Source organism: Brachyhypopomus gauderio, chromosome 3, assembly GCF_052324685.1.
Source record: "Brachyhypopomus gauderio isolate BG-103 chromosome 3, BGAUD_0.2, whole genome shotgun sequence".
Lineage (NCBI taxonomy): Eukaryota > Metazoa > Chordata > Actinopteri > Gymnotiformes > Hypopomidae > Brachyhypopomus > Brachyhypopomus gauderio.
The window spans coordinates 22,964,736-22,984,496 of record NC_135213.1 but is presented as its reverse complement, the minus strand read 5'-3'; the positions used below and the strand labels follow the sequence as shown (position 1 = coordinate 22,984,496).

At 46.7% G+C, this 19,761-nt stretch overlaps 1 protein-coding gene across 3 annotated transcripts in view; it reads left to right on the top strand.

Moving 5' to 3' along the window:
* The window catches only part of sdk2b (sidekick cell adhesion molecule 2b), a 247,636-nt gene that overhangs the window by 223,655 nt on the left and 4,220 nt on the right, over positions 1-19,761 (top strand). The window contains exons 30-45 of one of the 3 annotated variants that reach the window (XM_077000519.1): positions 444-630; positions 1,515-1,618; positions 3,320-3,390; positions 4,202-4,337; positions 4,657-4,713; positions 5,207-5,308; positions 5,563-5,678; positions 5,949-6,135; positions 6,899-7,036; positions 7,542-7,703; positions 8,146-8,271; positions 8,842-9,006; positions 9,100-9,240; positions 11,088-11,226; positions 11,997-12,126; positions 18,972-19,028. In XM_077000519.1, coding sequence (XP_076856634.1) covers positions 444-630; positions 1,515-1,618; positions 3,320-3,390; positions 4,202-4,337; positions 4,657-4,713; positions 5,207-5,308; positions 5,563-5,678; positions 5,949-6,135; positions 6,899-7,036; positions 7,542-7,703; positions 8,146-8,271; positions 8,842-9,006; positions 9,100-9,240; positions 11,088-11,226; positions 11,997-12,126; positions 18,972-19,028 — 2,018 coding nt within the window. Of the gene's footprint in view, positions 1-443; positions 646-1,514; positions 1,619-3,319; positions 3,391-4,201; positions 4,338-4,656; positions 4,714-5,206; positions 5,309-5,562; positions 5,679-5,948; positions 6,136-6,898; positions 7,037-7,541; positions 7,704-8,145; positions 8,272-8,841; positions 9,007-9,099; positions 9,241-11,087; positions 11,227-11,996; positions 12,127-18,971; positions 19,029-19,761 lie in introns of all 3 variants that reach the window. The other 2 variants (XM_077000518.1, XM_077000520.1) reach the window with 2 other exon arrangements.

Below are 19,761 nucleotides of genomic sequence, written 5' to 3'. Positions count from 1 at the left end.
CGTGTGTATGGGCATGTATATGTGTGTGTGTGTGTGTGTGTGGTGTGTGTGCATGTGTGTGCGTGTGCGTGCATACGTGTGTGCATGTGTGTGTGTGTGCGCGCATGTATGCACGTGTGTGCGCGTGCATGCGTGTATATGCGTGTGTGTGTGTGTGTGTGTGTGTGTGTGTGTGTGTGTGTGTGTGTGTGTGTGTGCGTGTGTGTATGTGTGTGTGCGTGTGTATGGGCATGTATATGTGTGTGTGTGTGTGTGTGTGTGGTGTGTGTGCATGTGTGTGCGTGTGCGTGCATACGTGTGTGCATGTGTGTGTGTGTGTGCGCGCATGTATGCACGTGTGTGCGCGTGCATGCGTGTATATGCGTGCGTGTATATGTGTGTGTGTGTGTGTGTGTGTGTGTGTGTGTGTGTGTGTGTGTGTGTGTATGTGTGTTTATCTCCAGCACGCCCCCAGCCCACCAGCCGCCCCACGGTGCCACAGGAGAGTGTGCAGGCACGAAGTGTGCTGTTGTTATGGGAACCTGGTAGTGATGGTCTCTCTCCAGTACGGTACTACACGGTGCAGGTGCGAGAGCTTCCCAACCACAACTGGACTGTCCATTCAGCATCTGTGAAGCATGAGGCCTCCTCGTACGTAGTAGACAGGTACAGCACAGCACCTGAAACACACCTGTAGACAGGTACAGCCCAGCTCCTGAGACACACCTGTAGACAGGTACAGCCCAGCACCTGAGACATACCTGTAGACAGGTACAGCCCAGCTCCTGAGACACACCTGTAGACAGGTACAGCCCAGCTCCTGAGACACACCTGTATACAGGTACAGCCCAGCTCCTGAGATACACCTGTAGACAGGTACAGCCCAGCACCTGAGACACACAGGTATACAGGTATAGTCCAGCTCCTTAGACACACCTGTAGACAGGTACAGCCCAGCTCCTGAGACACACCTGTATACAGGTACAGCCCAGCTCCTGAGACACACCTGTAGACAGGTACAGTCCAGCTCCTGAGACACACCTGTAGAGAGGTACATCCCAGCTCCTGAGACACACCTGTAGACAGGTACAGCCCAGCTCCTGAGACACACAGGTATACAGGTACAGCCCAGGGCCTGAGACACACCTGTAGACAGGTACAGCCCAGCTCCTGAGACACACCTATAGACAGTTACAGCGTACAGCCCAGCTCCTGAGACACACCTGTAGACAGGTTTAATCCAGTACCAGGTACACATATAGGGTTGGTACAGTGCAGATACATCTGTAGACAGGTAGTACCAGAGAGAGACTTTTATTACACTGGTTATACTGTTTCACAGACCAACACAGACAGTCAGTCTTAACTCAGGCAGGAGTCTCTGAATGATGTGTGTGTGTGTGTGTGTGTGTGTGTGTGTGTGTGTGTGTGTGTGTGTGTGTGTGTGTGTGTGTGTGTGTGTGTGTGTGTGTGTGTGTGTGTGTGTGTGTGTGTGTGTGTGTGTGTGTGTGTGTGTGTGTGTGTGTGTGTTTCAGATTAAAGCCCTTTACTTCATACCAGTTCCGAGTAAAAGCCACTAATGATATTGGAGACAGTGACTACAGTGAAGACAGCGAAGCTATTACCACTCTGCAGGATGGTGAGAACACTCTCTCCCTCTCCATTTCTCTCCCTCTCTCTCTCGCTCTCCCACCCTTTTTATTCTTTTGTTCTCTGACTCTTTCCTCTTTCTCCATCTCCCAATTTCATCCAGAGTGACTTACAAAGTGCTTTGCCATCTGCTCACACAATGCAACCTAGAGAGTACAGTATTCCAGAATTGCAAATAAATGTAGGCCCAATATCACAAAAACTACAAGAATTTAAAACCAATACATAGAAGTGTATCATTGAATTATCATTGAATTATAGTACAAACAGGTGAGTCTTACATCTACATTTGAAGACTGCAAGGGACTCTGCAGTCCGAGCAGCTAGTGGAAGATCGTTCCTTCATCTTGGAGCCAGGACAGAATAGTCTTGAGGTTTGTCTTCTGTGAGCTGGTCCTTTTTTGGCTTGGTAGGCAAACATCAGGATTTTATATCTGATACGTGCAGCTACTGGAATCCAGTAAAGTGAGTGTAGCAGTGTCACATGAAAGAACTTTGTGAAGACCAACCATGCTGCAGCACTCACCACCACTCACCTCCACTAACCACCACTAACCATTACTCACCACCACTCACCTCCACTCACCTTCACTCACCTCCACTCACCTCCACTCACCTCCACTCACCACCACTCACCTCCACTCACCTTCACTCACCTCCACTCACCACCACTCACCTCCACTCACCTTCACTCACCTTCACTCACCTCCACTCACCTTCACTCACCTTCACTCACCTTCACTCACCTCCACTAACCACCACTCACCTTCACTCACCTCCACTAACCACCACTCACCTCCACTAACCACCACTCACCTCCACTCACCTTCACTCACCTCCACTAACCACCACTCACCTTCACTCACCTCCACTCACCTCCACTCACCTCCACTCACCTCCACTAACCATTACTCACCTCCACTCACCTCCACTAACCATTACTCACCTTCACTCACCTCCACTCACCTTCACTCACCTCCACTCACCATCACTCACCTCCACTAACCACCACTCACCTTCACTCACCTCCACTCACCTCCACTAACCATTACTCACCTTCACTCACCTCCACTCACCATCACTCACCTCCACTAACCACCACTCACCTTCACTCACCTCCACTAACCTTCACTAACCACCACTCACCTCCACTAACCTTCACTAACCTCCACTAACCATCACTCACCTCCACTAGCCTTCACTAACCACCACTCACCTCCACTTACCTCCACTAACTATCACTAACCACCACTCACCTCCACTCACCTTCACTCACCTCCACTAGCCTTCACTAACCACCACTCACCTCCACTAACCTTCACTAACCACCACTCACCTCCACTTACCTCCACTAACAATCACTAACCATCACTCACCTCCACTAGTCTTCACTAACCACCACTCACCTCCACTAGCCTTCACTAACCACCACTCACCTCCATTAACAATCACTAACCACCACTCACCTCCACTAACCTTCACTAACCACCACTCACCTCCACTAGTCTTCACTAACCACTATTCACCTCCACTAACCATCACTCATCTATGCCTACTGCCCTTTTTGCTGATACTCCTGCATAACTACCCCTTCCTCTCACTCTCTCTCCCTCCCTGTCTCTCTCTCCATTTCTCTGTCTCTCCCTCCCTCCCTCCCTCCCTCTCTCCCCCATCCTCTCACCTTCTGTAGCCCCAGATGAAGCTCCAGCCATCCTGTCTGTTACTCCACACACCACCACCTCTGTGTTGGTTCGTTGGCAGGTAAGAAGCAGCTCTCAGTTTCTCCTCATGGCTGCTTTAAGCCCAAAATGCCATAAACCCTAACCCTAAAATCTAAACTCTAAAATCTAAACCCTACAAATCTAAACCCTAAAATCTAAACTACTACAGGTGTAGTCTGTCTGGTTGTATGTGTAGTCTGTTCGAGATGTATGTGTAGTCTATGTTTGTATGTGTAGTTTGTCTAGTTGCATGTGTAGTTTGTCTAGTTGTATGTGTAGTCTGTCTAGATGTATGTGTAGTCTGTCTGGTTGTATGTGTAGTCTGTCTAGATGTATGTGTAGTCTTGTTGTATGTGTAGTCTGTCTAGTTGTATGTGTAGTCTAGTTGCATGTGTAGTCTGTCTGGTTGTAGGTGTAGTGTGTGTGGTTGTAGATGTAATCTGTGTGGTTGTAGGTATAGTCTGTGTGGTTGTAGGTATAGTCTGTGTGGTTGTAGGTGTAGTCTGTGTGGTTGTAGGTATAGTCTGTGTGGTTGTAGGTGTAGTCTGTGTGGTTGTAGATGTAGTCTGTGTGGTTGTAGGTGTAGTCTGTGTGGTTGTAGGTATAGTCTGTGTGGTTGTAGGTGTAGTCTGTGTGGTTGTAGGTGTAGTCTGTGTGTTTGTAGGTATAGTCTGTGTGGTTGTAGGTGTAGTCTGTGTGGTTGTAGGTGTAGTCTGTGTGGTTGTAGGTGTAGTCTGTGTGTTTGTAGGTATAGTCTGTGTGGTTGTAGGTGTAGTCTGTGTGTTTGTAGGTATAGTCTGTGTGGTTGTAGGTGTAGTCTGTGTGGTTATGGTTTCCTGATGTCACTTCAGCCTCCAGCAGAGGAGAGCATTAACGGCATCTTGCTGGGCTTCCGTATCCGTTACCGTGAGCTGCTGTATGACCGGTTACGCACCTACAGTATACGGCCCATCACCAGCCCATCTGCAAGCTGGACTGAGCTTACCTGTGAGCACTCTCTCACACATGTTTATTTAGACACACACACATACACACACACACACACACACACACACACACACACACACACACACACACACACACACACACACACACTCACACACACACTCACACACACACTTATTCAGACACACACAAATACACACCCTCACATGTTTTATGTGCAGTTTCCAGACATGGTCACATTTAGAATCTGTGTTTTACTCATTCTTCTATGTCTGTCTCTTTCTCATTCTTTCACACACACATGCACACTTATTTACCTATACACAAACACACACTCACCCACACACACATTCATATACAGCTCCTTACAGCATTCGAAATCTCAGTGAGCCCTTTCTGAACCAGTATGAACTAGACAGTAAGTTATTATATTTTTTCTACTTATCTCTCTTCTCTGTCTCATCATCACTTCTGTCTCATCTTTTCTCCTCTCTGTCTTATCATCATCTCTTCTGTCTCAACATCTCTTCTCTGTCTCATCATCTCTCTTCTGTCTCATCTTCTCTCCTCTCTGTCTCATTATCATGTCTTTTCAGTCTCATCATCATCCCTTCTCTGTCTCATCATCTCTTCTCTTCTGTCTTTTCGCTTTTCAGCTCCTGCCTCGTTCTCTTTCTCTTTATTATAAATCAGTGGTGTCTAACTCCCACCCAGAAGATCTGCCACCCATACACTCATTTTGAAATCACGGGTGGAGTTCACGCCTATAAGGTGGTAGACCACCAGGTGTGGAGATCGACTCGGGAGCTGGACCAGTAACTCTTTATGAACCTTTTCAAAGGTTCTAGAATTTCCTGTAAGATGCTTGGTGGATGTTCTTTGTGTGTTGACTGTTTGTGTGTGATTTTTAGGTCTGAGCAAACACAAGCGTTATGAGATCAGAATGAGTGTGTACAATGCTGTGGGGGAAGGTCCAACCAGCCCACCACAGGAAGTGTTCGTCGGTGAGGCAGGTGAGGGATGGAGGCTGTAGCTCCCAACACACCTAGTGGAGGCAAAGGGGTGTAGACATTTGTTTATTTACCCTGCACACACACACACACACATGATCCGCTCAGTAACCCTAACCCTAGACCAGGCTCAAGTTTCTTAGAATAGACTCAGTGTTTTTCACATTATCTCATCAGCCTTCTGCGGTGTTGAAACTCTTAATGCAACAACCAGCCTGCTAAAAAATGAGAGAACCTCCACCAAATACTTTCCACAGTGCCAACTGCGCCACCCCAAAATGTAGCCATCCAATCAGCTACTGCCACACAGCTTGATGTCACTTGGGCCCCTCCTCCACTGGAAACACAGAATGGAGACATCCAGGGCTATAAGGTGAAACTTTTGTGTTTTTTATTATTTTTTACTTTTTAAAAACAAAGTTGGTCTTATTCTTTGAATCTGCAAGTTTCTCCTTTGTTTGAGAAGAACTGTTTGATTTATTCGGAAAGGACTTGTATTAGCGTCTCCTGTGTGTAGAGCTGAAGGGTCTGCTTTGTTTTTGTTTTTATTATGTTGTGCTGTGTTGTTTTGTATTGTGTTATGATGTGTTGTGCTGTCCTGTGTAATGTGTTGTGCTGCGTTGTGGTATGTTGGGTTGTGTAGATCTACTTCTGGGAGTATCAACGTAAGAATGACACAGAGAAGCTGAAGACCCTCTTCCTGCCTGAGGGATCCGTGAGACTGAAGAACCTCACAGGCTACACCACCTACATGGTCAGTGTCGCGCCCTTCAATGCTGCTGGCGATGGCCCACGCAGCCCACCCACCAGAGGGCGCACTCAGCAAGCCGGTAGGTTCATCTCTTCATGGTCAGGATATTTACAGATACGGTACAATAATACATAGTATATAGTATCATATAGTATAGTATACCAAACATTATAGGAGTGACCGGCAGTATTACTGGTGTAATATGGTAGAAATAAGGGAGTTTACTGACTCCTTGAGCACCTTGACCTTCTGATAAAATGTGATCATATAACCTCCAGAACATGTCTTTCTCTCTTAATAATAATAATAATAATAATAATACATTTTATTTATATAGCGCTTTCCACAGTGCTCAAAGACGCTTTACAAAACACATTAAAACAGAAGGCATAAGATAATGTAAGGAACAGGCAGCAAGTGTACCCTATCCCGAAAAATACACTCAATATATAAAATACACAAAAAGATAAAAATAAAATACATATATAGGGCATATATATATATCCACATATGCACACGTGCATATACATATACATATACATACCTACACACACACATACTTATACACACTTGGATATGTAGATTATAAACTAAAAGCCAATTTAAAAAGATAGGTTTTAAGCATTTTTTTTAAAAGCAGATAATTCAGAGCAGTTCCGTATTGGATTGGGTAGAGAATTCCACAAGGAGGGCGCAGCTACCGAGAGGGTGCAGCTACCGGCGCAGCTCTTCTTTTCCATCTTCCTCTCTCTCCTTCTCCCTCCCTGTCTCACCTTCTTCCTCCCTGTCACTCTCTCTTTCTCTTCTTTCACTTACTCTCTGTGTTACTTTTACATACACAGCTCCCAGTGCTCCAAGCTTCATCCACTTCAGTGAACTCACCACCACGTCTGTGAATGTGTCCTGGGGTGAGCCAGTCTTCCCCAATGGTATCATCGAGGGCTACCGTCTCATCTATGAACCCTGCACCCCTGTCGATGGTCAGTAAACTTTTACTTTACATCACTGCAGTTTAATTGTGGGTAAAGCCTAAAACACACCAGCCAGAGTTTTAATGACACTTGGAGAGTATCTAGTATGTTCTTTCCTTTTCATTTAGGTTTATTTGGCTTGTCAATTTTTTCTGGTGAATACATCACTGCAGTAACATCTAACACAGACTGTGCTTATCTGTATATGTGGAAGGCAATTGCAGTGAATGGATCAGTGCAGTGAATGGATCAGTGCAGTCAATGGAACAGTGCAGTCAATGGAACAGTGCAGTGAATGAAGTGGTGTGGCATGAGCGCAGTGTTCTTCTTCGCACACCTGCAACCTCTGCTCTCACACACCTCACTGAGAAGCAGCGATGAGTGTGTGAGGTGTGATAAAACAGGAATGAATCCTGTGATGAACCCTTCCTGGAAGCACTACAAGGAACATAAGTGTGTTTGTGCAGCATCCTCATTTAACTGTGCCAACTGCGGTGATTCCCACTGCCCGCAGGAGTCAGTAAGATAGTGACTGTGGATGTGAAGGGGGGCGCTCCCCTGTGGCTGAAACTCAAAGACCTGTCTGACGGGGTCACCTACAACTTCCGCATCCGGGCCAAAACCTTTACCTACGGACCAGAGGTGGAGGCCAACATCACTAGTGGACCAGGGGAAGGTGTGTCTCTCTCTCTCTGTCTCTCTCTGATGGCCTGTCTGTGTCTGTATTCCTCTGTGTATCTTTATCACCCTGTGTTTCTCAGTTCCTAATTGAATTGCATGCGTTTGCTACTTCTGCATGTCTCTGCCTGTCCACCTCTGTATCTGTCCCTGTGGGAACAGAACCCTAACCCTCTGTATCTGTCCCTGTAAGAACAGAACCTTAACCCTCTCCCAAATAAATGGATTGCCCAATGTCCTTCTTCTGAGTCCTCCACTACCCAGTGTGTGTGGTTTGTTTTTGATTACTGTCTTCACCTAAGGGTGTTTGAGGGATATCGCTTGAACACTGAAAGGAACTGATGCCACCATGATGACAGATGATTCTGTCAGGTTTGTATTTATAACTGATTATAGATTTGTTTGTGTGGTATGACTCATCACCCATTTCCATGGTGAAGGGGCCCCAGGGCCGCCTGGTGAGCCATTCATCTCACGCTACGGCTCCGCTCTCACCATCCACTGGACCAATGGGGATCCTGGACGAGCCCCTATAACAAGATTTGTGATCGAAGCCCGACCTTCAGGTACAGATTATTACACAGTATGTCCTCTCACACAAAATAAAACAGGTAAAGATAATTCAAGACTTTCCCATCATCAGTTGTCTTACCATACTATTGTCTTACTACTATTAGATGTCTGCATTAGTCAGCAGTTCACCCAACAGTCATGGGTAGTCATGGTCTGGTGGTTAGAAAACCGGTCCAGAGGGTTGTGGTCCCAAGCCCTAGGGCCTAGGCCATGACTGAAGTTCTCTTGAGCAAGGCACTTAACCCCTACTGCTCCCCAGGCCCTGGAGCTAGGGCTGCTGACCGCTCTGGGCACCAATGTACCACAGCCCCCTAGTGATCACTAATGTGTGTTGTCACTGTAGAGATGGGTAAATGCAGAGGACAAATTCCAGTTGGGGTTTGAATCACAATTGGCGATATTGGCAACTTAACAACATCGTACCAGAGCCCACCAAACACAGTACATACATACATACATAAATACATACATATTGATCTGAGTTAAAGGTCTAATCTGTAAGACTGATCTGAATTCTTTGGGTTTTCATCCCGTCTGTACAATATTGTTTGTCTTCATTACAGATGAAGGCTTATGGGATATTTTGATCAAGGATATTCCTAAGGAAGTGACCTCATATACATTTAACATGGATATCCTGAGGCAAGGAGTCAGCTATGACTTTCGAGTCATTGGAGTCAGTGACTATGGATATGGTTCCCCCAGCCTACCATCTCCTTCTATTTCAGGTTCAAGTTAATTCAGATTAATAACAAATGTGTAGATAGTGTGAATGCAGTTGATTTTGAGTTGGCTGATTTATTATGTCTTTTCTCTTACAGCCCAAAAGGTGGCACCATTTTATGAGGAATGGTGGTTTTTGGTAGTGGTGGCATTGGTTGGTCTTATCTTCATTCTCCTGCTGGTGTTCATCCTGATCATTAGAGGGCAGAGCAAGAAATATGCCAAGAAATCAGACTCAGGTGTGTGTCTGTCAGACTGCTGCTTAATATACCTGTTTGTTTTTTAATACACTTTTACACTCAGGGAATTTACTAACAGTATTTATATTTACAGTGCTATTTATGTTCATATTTACAATACTATTTATATCTACAATGGAACACTCACATTTTAAGCTTATGACACACATACGTTTATAACAGAATATATATATATAACTACATAAGCACTTTGCTTGTACAGGTGATGTTGAATATGTAGTAATGAAGGAAAAAGATCATCAGTTCTGCACCATCACTACTGCACCATAGTGTTAGGGTTAGGGTTAGTTAGTGTTAATGTTAAGGGGTTAGGGTTTGTTTGTGTTAGGGTTAGGGCTAAGGTTAGGGTTAGTGTTAGGGTTAGTGTTAAGGGGTTATAGTTGGTTAGGGTTAGTGTCATTCTCCACCACCTTCAGGGCTGTTCCTAGTTTGACCATCAGCACAGTGGTTATGGTGTTCCATGTATGCTCTACCTGCTAGAATAGTGCACACTGATGTTGTCCAGGGGCGTCTGTGCACAGCCTGCATTTGGGGTCCTGCCTGGTGTGGTAGATCCAGCCTCTATTGATCTTGTGTTCAGAGCTTGTTCCTGTGCTGACTTGATTAGTGCCTCTGTGCTGTCTTTCACCTTCTACACAACACGGGTTTAGAGATCAACTGACAGAGGCTAGGATTACACCGGGACTAGGATTACACAGGGATTAGGATAGCACAGACTAACTAAGGGAAAATAAGGAAATGGTGAACTTGGTGAGAGGGTTGCACCAGGGATTCATATTGTGTTACTGCAGGTTGTTTATAGATGTGAGCATCCACAACACAAGCGAAGGAAACACACAGTCATGAAAATAGTGACACATTTCTAAACCTTTCTGAATGAAGTCTTCATTTTTACTGCACTGCAAATACACTGAAGTAGACGTGAGTAGACGTGAGTAGACATGAGTAGACGTGAGTGAGGGAAGCAGATGTGAGTTGTCCAAGCCTTGGAATGTGAAGAATTATACTATACATAGGAATGAGAGTCTGCAGGTTTCATGTAGATGGTTTTATTTAAACAAGAATGTCAAAACTTTACTGAACCATCCAGTAAGGCCCTCCACCTCCAGGTGGGGTAGGAACAACATAACAGCCCCCAGCAGGCATAGGAGCAACTCAGTAACAACCCCCCATGTGGTGTAGGAACAGCATAGTAACAACCCCCCCCCCAATGTGCTGGCAACACAAAAGAAGCAAATGTGCCACACTGCCATCACATAATGGAGGCATCCAGCAGGGAGCGCCATTACAGTTGCATGTACAATTCCAGAGCAGGGAGAAGGACAAAATGAACAACTGGAGTCCTTCAGATGTGCATGTAGCAGTGCCAGAGATGCAATCAGTGTCTCAGACATTCTCAGTCATTCTACAGGTCACATCCATTACAATGTTCAAAAATGTTTCTCAGTGAATCCAACAAAGATTTGCACAGGATGGCCCTATTTCAGTACCCTTTTATGTTAGTATGATCCTAACCTTAAATCACCCTGTTTATGCATGTGTGTGTGTGTGTGTGTGCACGCATGTGGTTGTGCACGTGCGTGTGTATGTGTTTGCATGTGTGTGTGTGTGTGTCTGTGTGTGTGTGTGTGTGTGTGTATGTGTTTGCATGTGTGTGTGTGTGTGTGTGTGTATGCGTGTTTGTGTGCACGTGTGTGCGTGTATGTTGGTGTGTGTGTGTGTGTTTGTATGTGTGTGTGTGTGTGCCTGTCTGTGTGTGTGTGTGCCTGTCTGTGTGTGTGTGTGTGTGTGTGTGTGTGTGTGTGTGTGTGTGTGTGTGTGTCCAGCCAACAGCTCGAACTGCAACGCTTTGACCCATGGTGAGATGGTTGGTCTGGATGAGAGTCGCTTCCCTGCCCTTGAGCTCAACAACCGTCGCCTGTCTGTCAAAAACTCCTTCTGCCGCAAAAATGGAGTCTACACCAGGCCAGTGGAAACTACTCTGCTTAAGCTCTCTGTGGTGCTCTCTGTCTGCTGTGGAGATTTTTTCTTGTATTTGCCTGTCTTTTGCCCTGTGTCTGGATTCTCATTTATAGCTACCATTTCTTCCATGGAATACTTTGCAACTAACATTTCACCTCTCATGTGAAATATAGAACAACAATTTTAAATGAGAGCTGTTCAGTACGAACATATCATCGCACATAAGATATAGAACAACAACATTAACTGAGAGCTGCTCAGTGTGGACAGGTCATCTCACGTGAGATATGGAACTACAACATTTAAATGAGAGCTGCACAGTATAGACAGGTCATCTCACGTTTCACGCATTTAAACGCAATTATATATTCCATCCTGTCATTTTAATAATTCGTATAAAAAAGGCACAGTCTGCATAACAACTCTTACACACAATATCATTTTCAGTTATTTCATGTATAGCAGAGATTACCCCTGAGATTACCCCTGTCATCAATCTTTTCTTTCACTCTTTCTCTCCCTCTCAGATTCCTTTGTAATATTAAATGTCAGCTTAGAAACTTAAACAGCCAATGGACGGCGCTGATGCTGCCAGCCAGGCCACACCCCCACCTCCCCTTCATCCAGCCAGGCCACACCCCCACCTCCTCATTACCCAGCTAGGCCCCACCCCCACCTCCCCATCACCCAGCCAGGCCACACCCCCACCTCCCTTCACCCAGCTAGGCCGCCCCCCCCCCACCCCCGTGTGTGACGCTTTTGTGTCTCTGCAGGTCTCCCCCCAGGCCGAGTCCTGGCGGTCTGCATTACTCGGATGAGGACATCAGTACCAAGTACACTGACCTGATCCCTGCAGAGAGCCGCAGCCTGACTGAGAAGCCGTCTGAGGTCTCCGACTCACAGGTGACTCACCAATCCCATGTATGCCCAAAGCAGCTCACACACATTTCACACATACCTTACACACCTCATAACACATCAGGTTTACGTGTAGTATTCCTGCATCCATTCCAGTACGGTATCCCTCTGCCCATGGATATCCCTGTGGACACCGTCCACCCCTCCCAGTGTAGCATCCTTTCACCCCTCCCAGTGCATTATCCCTCCACCCCTCCCAGTGTAGCATCCCTCCACCCCTCCCAGTGCAGTATCCCTCCACCCCTCCCAGTGTAGCATCCCTCCACCCCTCCCAGTGCAGTATCTCTCCACCCCTTCCAGTGCAGTATCCCTCCACCCCTCCCAGTGTAGCATCCCTCCACCCCTCCCAGTGCAGTATCTCTCCACCCCTCCCAGTGTAGTATCCCTCCACCCCTCCCAGTGTAGCATCCCTCCACCCCTCCCAGTGCAGTATCTCTCCACCCCTCCCAGTGCAGTATCCCTCCACCCCTCCCAGTGCAGTATCCCTCCACCCCTCCCAGTGCAGTATCCCTCCACCCCTCCCAGTGTAGCATCCCTCCACCCCTCCCAGTGCAGTATCCCTCCACCCCTCCCAGTGCAGTATCCCTCCACCCCTCCCAGTGCAGTATCTCTCCACCCCTCCCAGTGCAGTATCCCTCCACCCCTCCCAGTGCAGTATCCCTCCACCCCTCCCAGTGCAGTATCTCTCCACCCCTCCCAGTGCAGTATCCCTCCACCCCTCCCAGTGCAGTATCTCTCCACCCCTCCCAGTGTAGCATCCTTTCACCCCTCCCAGTGCAGTATCCCTCCACCCCTCCCAGTGTAGCATCCTTTCACCCCTCCCAGTGCAGTATCTCTCCACCCCTTCCAGTGCAGTATCCCTCCACCCCTCCCAGTGTAGCATCCCTCCACCCCTCCCAGTGCAGTATCTCTCCACCCCTACCAGTGCAGTATCCCTCCACCCCTCCCAGTGTACCATCCCTCCACCCCTCCCAGTGCAGTATCTCTCCACCCCTCCCAGTGCAGTATCCCTCCACCCCTCCCAGTGCAGTATCTCTCCACCCCTCCCAGTGCAGTATCCCTCCACCCCTCCCAGTGTAGTATCCCTCCACCCCTCCCAGTGCAGTATCCCTCCACCCCTCCCAGTGTACCATCCCTCCACCCCTCCCAGTGCAGTATCTCTCCACCCCTCCCAGTGCAGTATCCCTCCACCCCTCCCAGTGCAGTATCCCTCCACCCCTCCCAGTGTAGCATCCTTTCACCCCTCCCAGTGCAGTATCCCTCCACCCCTCCCAGTGCAGTATCTCTCCACCCCTCCCAGTGCAGTATCCCTCCACCCCTCCCAGTGCAGTATCCCTCCACCCCTCCCAGTGCAGTATCTCTCCACCCCTCCCAGTGCAGTATCCCTTCACCCCTCCCAGTGCAGTATCCCTCCACCCCTCCCAGTGCAGTATCCCTCCACCCCTCCCAGTGTAGCATCCTTTCACCCCTCCCAGTGTAGTATCCCTCCACCCCTCCCAGTGCAGTATCCCTCCACCCCTCCCAGTGTAGTATCCCTCCACCCCTCCCAGTGCAGTATCCCTCCACCCCTCCCAGTGCAGTATCCCTCCACCCCTCCCAGTGTAGTATCCCTCCACCCCTCCCAGTGCAGTATCCCACTCCTGATGCCGCTGATCGTATGTCCTCTCCTTTTCTTTCCTGAGCTGAATTGCTGTGCTGATAGTTTCACACACTGGTCATCAGGATTTTACTAATCGTTTTGAGTCAGATGTATTTCCTAAAGGACAGTTTTATAATGGAACCAGAGCAGTATATATGGTAATAGTGTCACAAAAATGGGGTTAGCAGCCCTCTGAAAATGGGCTGTTGGACTGTTTTAGACCTGAGCAGTTTGAACCAGGTCAGCTGTGCTGTGTAGGTGGGCTGCCCAGGGTGTATCAGTGTGTGATAACTGCACAGGGTGTATCAGTGTGTGATAACTGCACAGGGTGTATCAGTGTGTGATAACTGCACAGGGTGTATCAGTGTGTGATAACTGCACAGGTTCTAGATCATTACTGATTGTTCTTGCTCTTGTCAGGTGGAAGGCCTGACAAAACCCTGAAACAGACACATGTGTGCACACACACACATACGCAATCTCACACGCACACACGCACTTTCTATGCTCTATCTCTGGTCCTTTCTCTCTCTCTCTCTCTCTCTCTCTCTCTCTCTCTCTCTCTCTCTCTCTCTCTCCCTCTCTCACACACACTCTCTCTCACATACACACAGCCTCCGTGCATTGCATGTGGGTTTGCATTTGCAGTAATCTGCATTGCATGTGGGTTGTGTTCATGCTGGTTTGTGAGTGTTATTCAAAGTACTGGCATGACTGGAATGTCTTTCATTACCATTCCATTGTTGATTTAATTTCGCTGTCTGGGTGTTCTGCAGTTACATAGTCGAAACCTCTGAGCCCACAATAGTCTACAGAGCACAGGGAAATGCACACAGCATACACAAGCCCAAACTCCACCCCCTGGATCTTCTACAGAGTCCTAAAATGTGGGGAACACAGGTGAAAAATCACCACAAAACTGTATCTAAATCTACATGCTGTAGCTTTTTCTGACCATATACTTGTTATTTTTGACATATATAACTACATAAGCACTTTGCTTGTACAGGTGATGTTGAATATGTAGTAATGAAGGAAAAAGATCATCAGTTCTGCACCATCACTACTGCACCATAGTGTTAGGGTTAGGGTTAGTTAGTGTTAATGTTAAGGGGTTAGGGTTTGTTTGTGTTAGGGTTAGGGCTAAGGTTAGGGTTAGTTAGTGTTAGTGTTAAGGGGTTAGGGTTAGTTTGTGTTAGGGTTAGGGCTAAGGTTAGGGTTAGTGTTAGGGTTAGTGTTAAGGGGTTATAGTTGGTTAGGGTTAGTGTCATTCTCCACCACCTTCAGGGCTGTTCCTAGTTTGACCATCAGCACAGTGGTTATGGTGTTCCATGTATGCTCTACCTGCTAGAATAGTGCACACTGATGTTGTCCAGGGGCGTCTGTGCACAGCCTGCATTTGGGGTCCTGCCTGGTGTGGTAGATCCAGCCTCTATTGATCTTGTGTTCAGAGCTTGTTCCTGTGCTGACTTGATTAGTGCCTCTGTGCTGTCTTTCAAATCAACCTTCTACACAACACGGGTTTAGAGATCAACTGACAGAGGCTAGGATTACACCGGGACTAGGATTACACAGGGATTAGGATAGCACAGACTAACTAAGGGAAAATAAGGAAATGGTGAACTTGGTGAGAGGGTTGCACCAGGGATTCATATTGTGTTACTGCAGGTTGTTTATAGATGTGAGCATCCACAACACAAGCGAAGGAAACACACAGTCATGAAAATAGTGACACATTTCTAAACCTTTTTGAATGAAGTCTTCATTTTTACTGCACTGCAAATACACTGAAGTAGACGTGAGTAGACGTGAGTAGACGTGAGTAGACGTGAGTAGACGTGAGTAGACATGAGTAGACGTGAGTGAGGGAAGCAGATGTGAGTTGTCCAAGCCTTGGAATGTGAAGAATTATACTATACATAGGAATGAGAGTCTGCAGGTTTCATGTAGATGGTTTTATTTAAACAAGAATGTCAAAACTTTACTGAACCATCCAGTAAGGCCCTCCACCTCCAGGTGGGGTAGGAACAACATAACAGCACAAAAACTGTATCTAAATCTACATGCTGTAGCTTTTTCTGACCATATACTTGTTATTTTTGACATGCCTTTCTTTTGTCATATGGTGAAATCTCGCACTGCTACACGGCGCTGTCGTTCTCTGCGGTATTCACCTCTCGATATAAATCGACCTGCCAGACTGTTTTAGACACTGTGGCTCCACTAAAAATTAAACCTTCCAAACCTCAATCTGAGCCTTGGATAAATGACGATACGTGCGCTGCCAGGCACGATTGCAGGAGTGCTGAGCGTAAGTGGAAGGTTACAGGTGTCCTTCCAGTTGTTACATGACGGTTGGCATTTTAATCAGAAAACTGTGAAAGCTGCTAGATCCAAGTACTTTTCTGATGTTATTTCTTCTAACTGTAACAATCCTCGCATTCTTTTTAAAATTGTAAATTCTGCCCTAAATGCACCACAATCAGATTGCCTGGAAAGCTCCACTGAATCGTGTAAGAACTTCATGAGCTTTTTTATTAATAATGTTTCTAGCATTAGGGCCCTCATTAGTTCTCCCTCTTATGACCCCTCTATCTCTGTGACATGGCCTGCTTATAATGGTCACGGTTTACTACTGGCAAATGGTATAGTGCCTTTAAGCATGCAGTGGTGACCCCACTTCTTAAAAAACCTGATCTAGACTCCTCTAAACTCTCCAATTTTAGGCAAACTTCCTTTTCTTTCTAAAATTTTTGAGAAAGTTGTCCACTGCCAGCTGAGCTCGTTTAAAAATAATTATGACACCCTGGAGTCTGGTTTTAAATCCTGTGACTACTCAGCCAGCACTGTTGCGGGTTTTAATGACATTCTTTTATCCACTGACCCTGGTCACTGTGTTGCTTTGGTCCTGTTGGATCTAACAGTAGCCTTCAATACAGTGGACCATCAGATCCTCCTGTCTCATTTGGAAAATTGGGTGGGCATTAAGGGTGTTGTTTTAGATTGGTTCAGATCTATCAGAGAGAAGTTTGTGTCCATATTGGAGCTTCTCAATCTTGTGCAGCGCCCCTTACATGTGGGGTACCTCAAGGCTCTATACTTGGCCCTCTTCTTTTCTCTCTGTACTGTCAATGGAATCAATTTTTAGGAGACATGACATAACTTTCTGCTTTTCTGCTGATGACGGTCAAAGTTTTGTGTCACTAAAGCAGCAGAATGCATATTCTGCAGACCATCTTTTAAAGTGCATTTGAGACATAAAAGCATAGCTGTCCACAATTTTTTTGCATCTGAATGATAAGACTGAGGTCATGCTGTTTGGACCAAGTGACACCTCCAAAATTAATGTTGATCTGGGTCTTTTGAATCAATATCTGACACAGACAGAAACAAACCTGGGTGTAAAACTGGACAGTAATCTAAAATTTGATGCCAAGATTAAGTCAGAAGCCAAGTCCAGCTTTTTTCAATTAAGACAACTGACAAAGGTGAAGCAATTTTTTCACTACACCATTTTGAGATTTTTATGCATGCTTTTATCAAGATTCATTTGGATTATTGCAATGCACTTTGTTGGGCTGAACACCACTAATCTGACTACAGATGGTACAAAATGCTGCTGCTCAACTTTTAGCTATATCTAGATCTATATACTGGAGCTGTATCTAGCGTTATGCACTGGAGCTGTATCTAGCGTTATGCACTGGAGCTGTATCTAGCGTTATGCACTGGAGCTGTATCTAGAGCTATGTACTGGAGCTGTATCTAGAGCTATGCACTGGAGCTGTATCTAGAGCTGAGCTATGCACTGGAGCTGTATCTAGAGTTATGCACTGGAGCTGTATCTAGAGTTATGCACTGGAGCTGTATCTAACATTATGCACCGGAGCTGTATCTAGAGCTTTGCTCTGGAGCTGTATTTAGAGTCATGCACTGAGCTGTATCTAGAGCTATGTACTGGAGCTGTATCTAGAGATGTGTACTGGAGATGTATTTAGAGCTAAGCACTGGTCGATGTAATCAGCATATAGTATATAGTTGTCATAACTATTTGCTGATTTTCATTTGGGAACCTGAAAGATAGATGCAGAAATGGAGGCCTGTCTGATTTAGGGCAGATAAATAGAAATGCAGGAGTCCTCCCTGAGATTCTACATATTTACTCCTCCCCACATGATTTCAAAGATTCTTTTCATTCAGTGTCAGATAAACGCTCTACGCCTAATGTCCAGAGTGTGTGAGCTGTTGGGAAAGGGGGGTGTGGAATTGGAGCTGAAGCATATGTGCGGCATATGTTTCCCTGGCACAGACACAAAAGAGCAGAGAAGACTGGGGGGGGGGGGGGGGGGGGGGGGGGGGGACTGGGGGGAATTTTTGGGGGGGATGACTGTAGGGGAACTAGGTTCCCGCACGTTAGGCCTCATAGCAGAGAGGAACCTGACCTGGGTTCGAATTAAGGGTTAGCGTTAGGATTATGATTAGATTTGGGGTTAGGATTAGAGCTTAGGGTAGGGTTTAGGGTTACGCGTACTGACCCGGCCACTCCGGTCACCTCCCCTTCTGCCTGTGGACAGTGCAGAGGAAGAAAGATGATAATGGTGCTGATATTATACTGTTCCATCTGTGATCTAAGAAAATCCACTACTGCTAATGGAATATACCACCAAATTCACAATTTGTATAGAGGGAATGAAGTATAAAATTCACAAATTCCAGCCTGAAAAGCCTGAAGGACATATGTGTGTCAGTATTACTGCTCAGTCCAGGATAATGACTCCACAACATGCGCACACACACACTCACACAAACACATACACGTGCACACACGTACACGCACACACCCACACACACATGTGCACACTGCCGATGCGGAATGCTAATGTTTGAATGTTGCACATGGATTCACTGTGGACACTGACAAACTCCAGCATTGCTTTAGCCTCAACCCTGCAGAACCTGAATTTTTCCTTTAAAGTTGAAAGTTCACTAATGAGAACACCCTGTTCAGACATGGCTAAGCCTAGCCCTACACCCTAACCCTAGCCCTACACCCTAACCCTAGCCCTACACCCTAACCCTAGCCCTACACCCTAACCCCAGCTCTAACCTTCTGGCCTCACTGGCATAGAGGTAGTAATGAAGTCTCTTCTTTTGATGCTTCTATAAACACAATGTCTCTGTTCACCCCTAGGAAGCGCTTGTTTTCTCCTATAAGCCTGGGGGCCCTCCTGTACCTCCTCCTCACTGGGTGAGCAATCGTAGCTTCCTGTTTCTGTGTTGACAGTGTTACCTCCCTCTGGCTCCGCCCCTTCCCTCATCTCATCCTCTAGATCCACATGTGGTCAGTTCTCTCTCTGGCTCCCTTACTGCCCATGCCCAGAGGTGTTGGGTGTTATTGTGCTGCTGTGGACAGATCATCAAAGTTTGTGTGTCCACTGCATATATCTTGATGTCAGTAGGTGTAGGTTTGTGTAGGTTTGGCTCAGTGACCAGTGAGACCAGTGAGCTGTTAGCTCAGTTTGGTTAGGTGACAGCATGTAACCTCTGCTCCACAGGGCTGAATTAGGCTGAAGGCATGTGAGCACTCCCTGTGTGCTCAGTCCCTGTGTGCTCAGTCCCTGTGTTCACTCCCTGTGTTCACTCCCTGTGTACTCACCCTCTGGTTAGCGTGCCTTTGGACCTTAGTGTTAGTGCCTTATGGCACATTTCCACACGGGCCTGCTTGGCGCGGTATGGTTCGATTCGCGACGGTTTGTGAGTGTTTCCATTAGTACCAGGTACAAGTTTGCCGATACCTTCAGGTACTTTTTTCGTACCTACTCGCTCGAGGTTCTAACCGTTCCAAAGCGGAAAACTTCTGTGACGTGGAACAGCATGACACTGATTGGCCAGGGAGTGTCGTCACAGGATGTGTCACAGGAGAGCGACTCCTCCGCTATCGACTCCAGAGTCTCCGCTCCTTTTCTTGTGTCGTGCGTCTC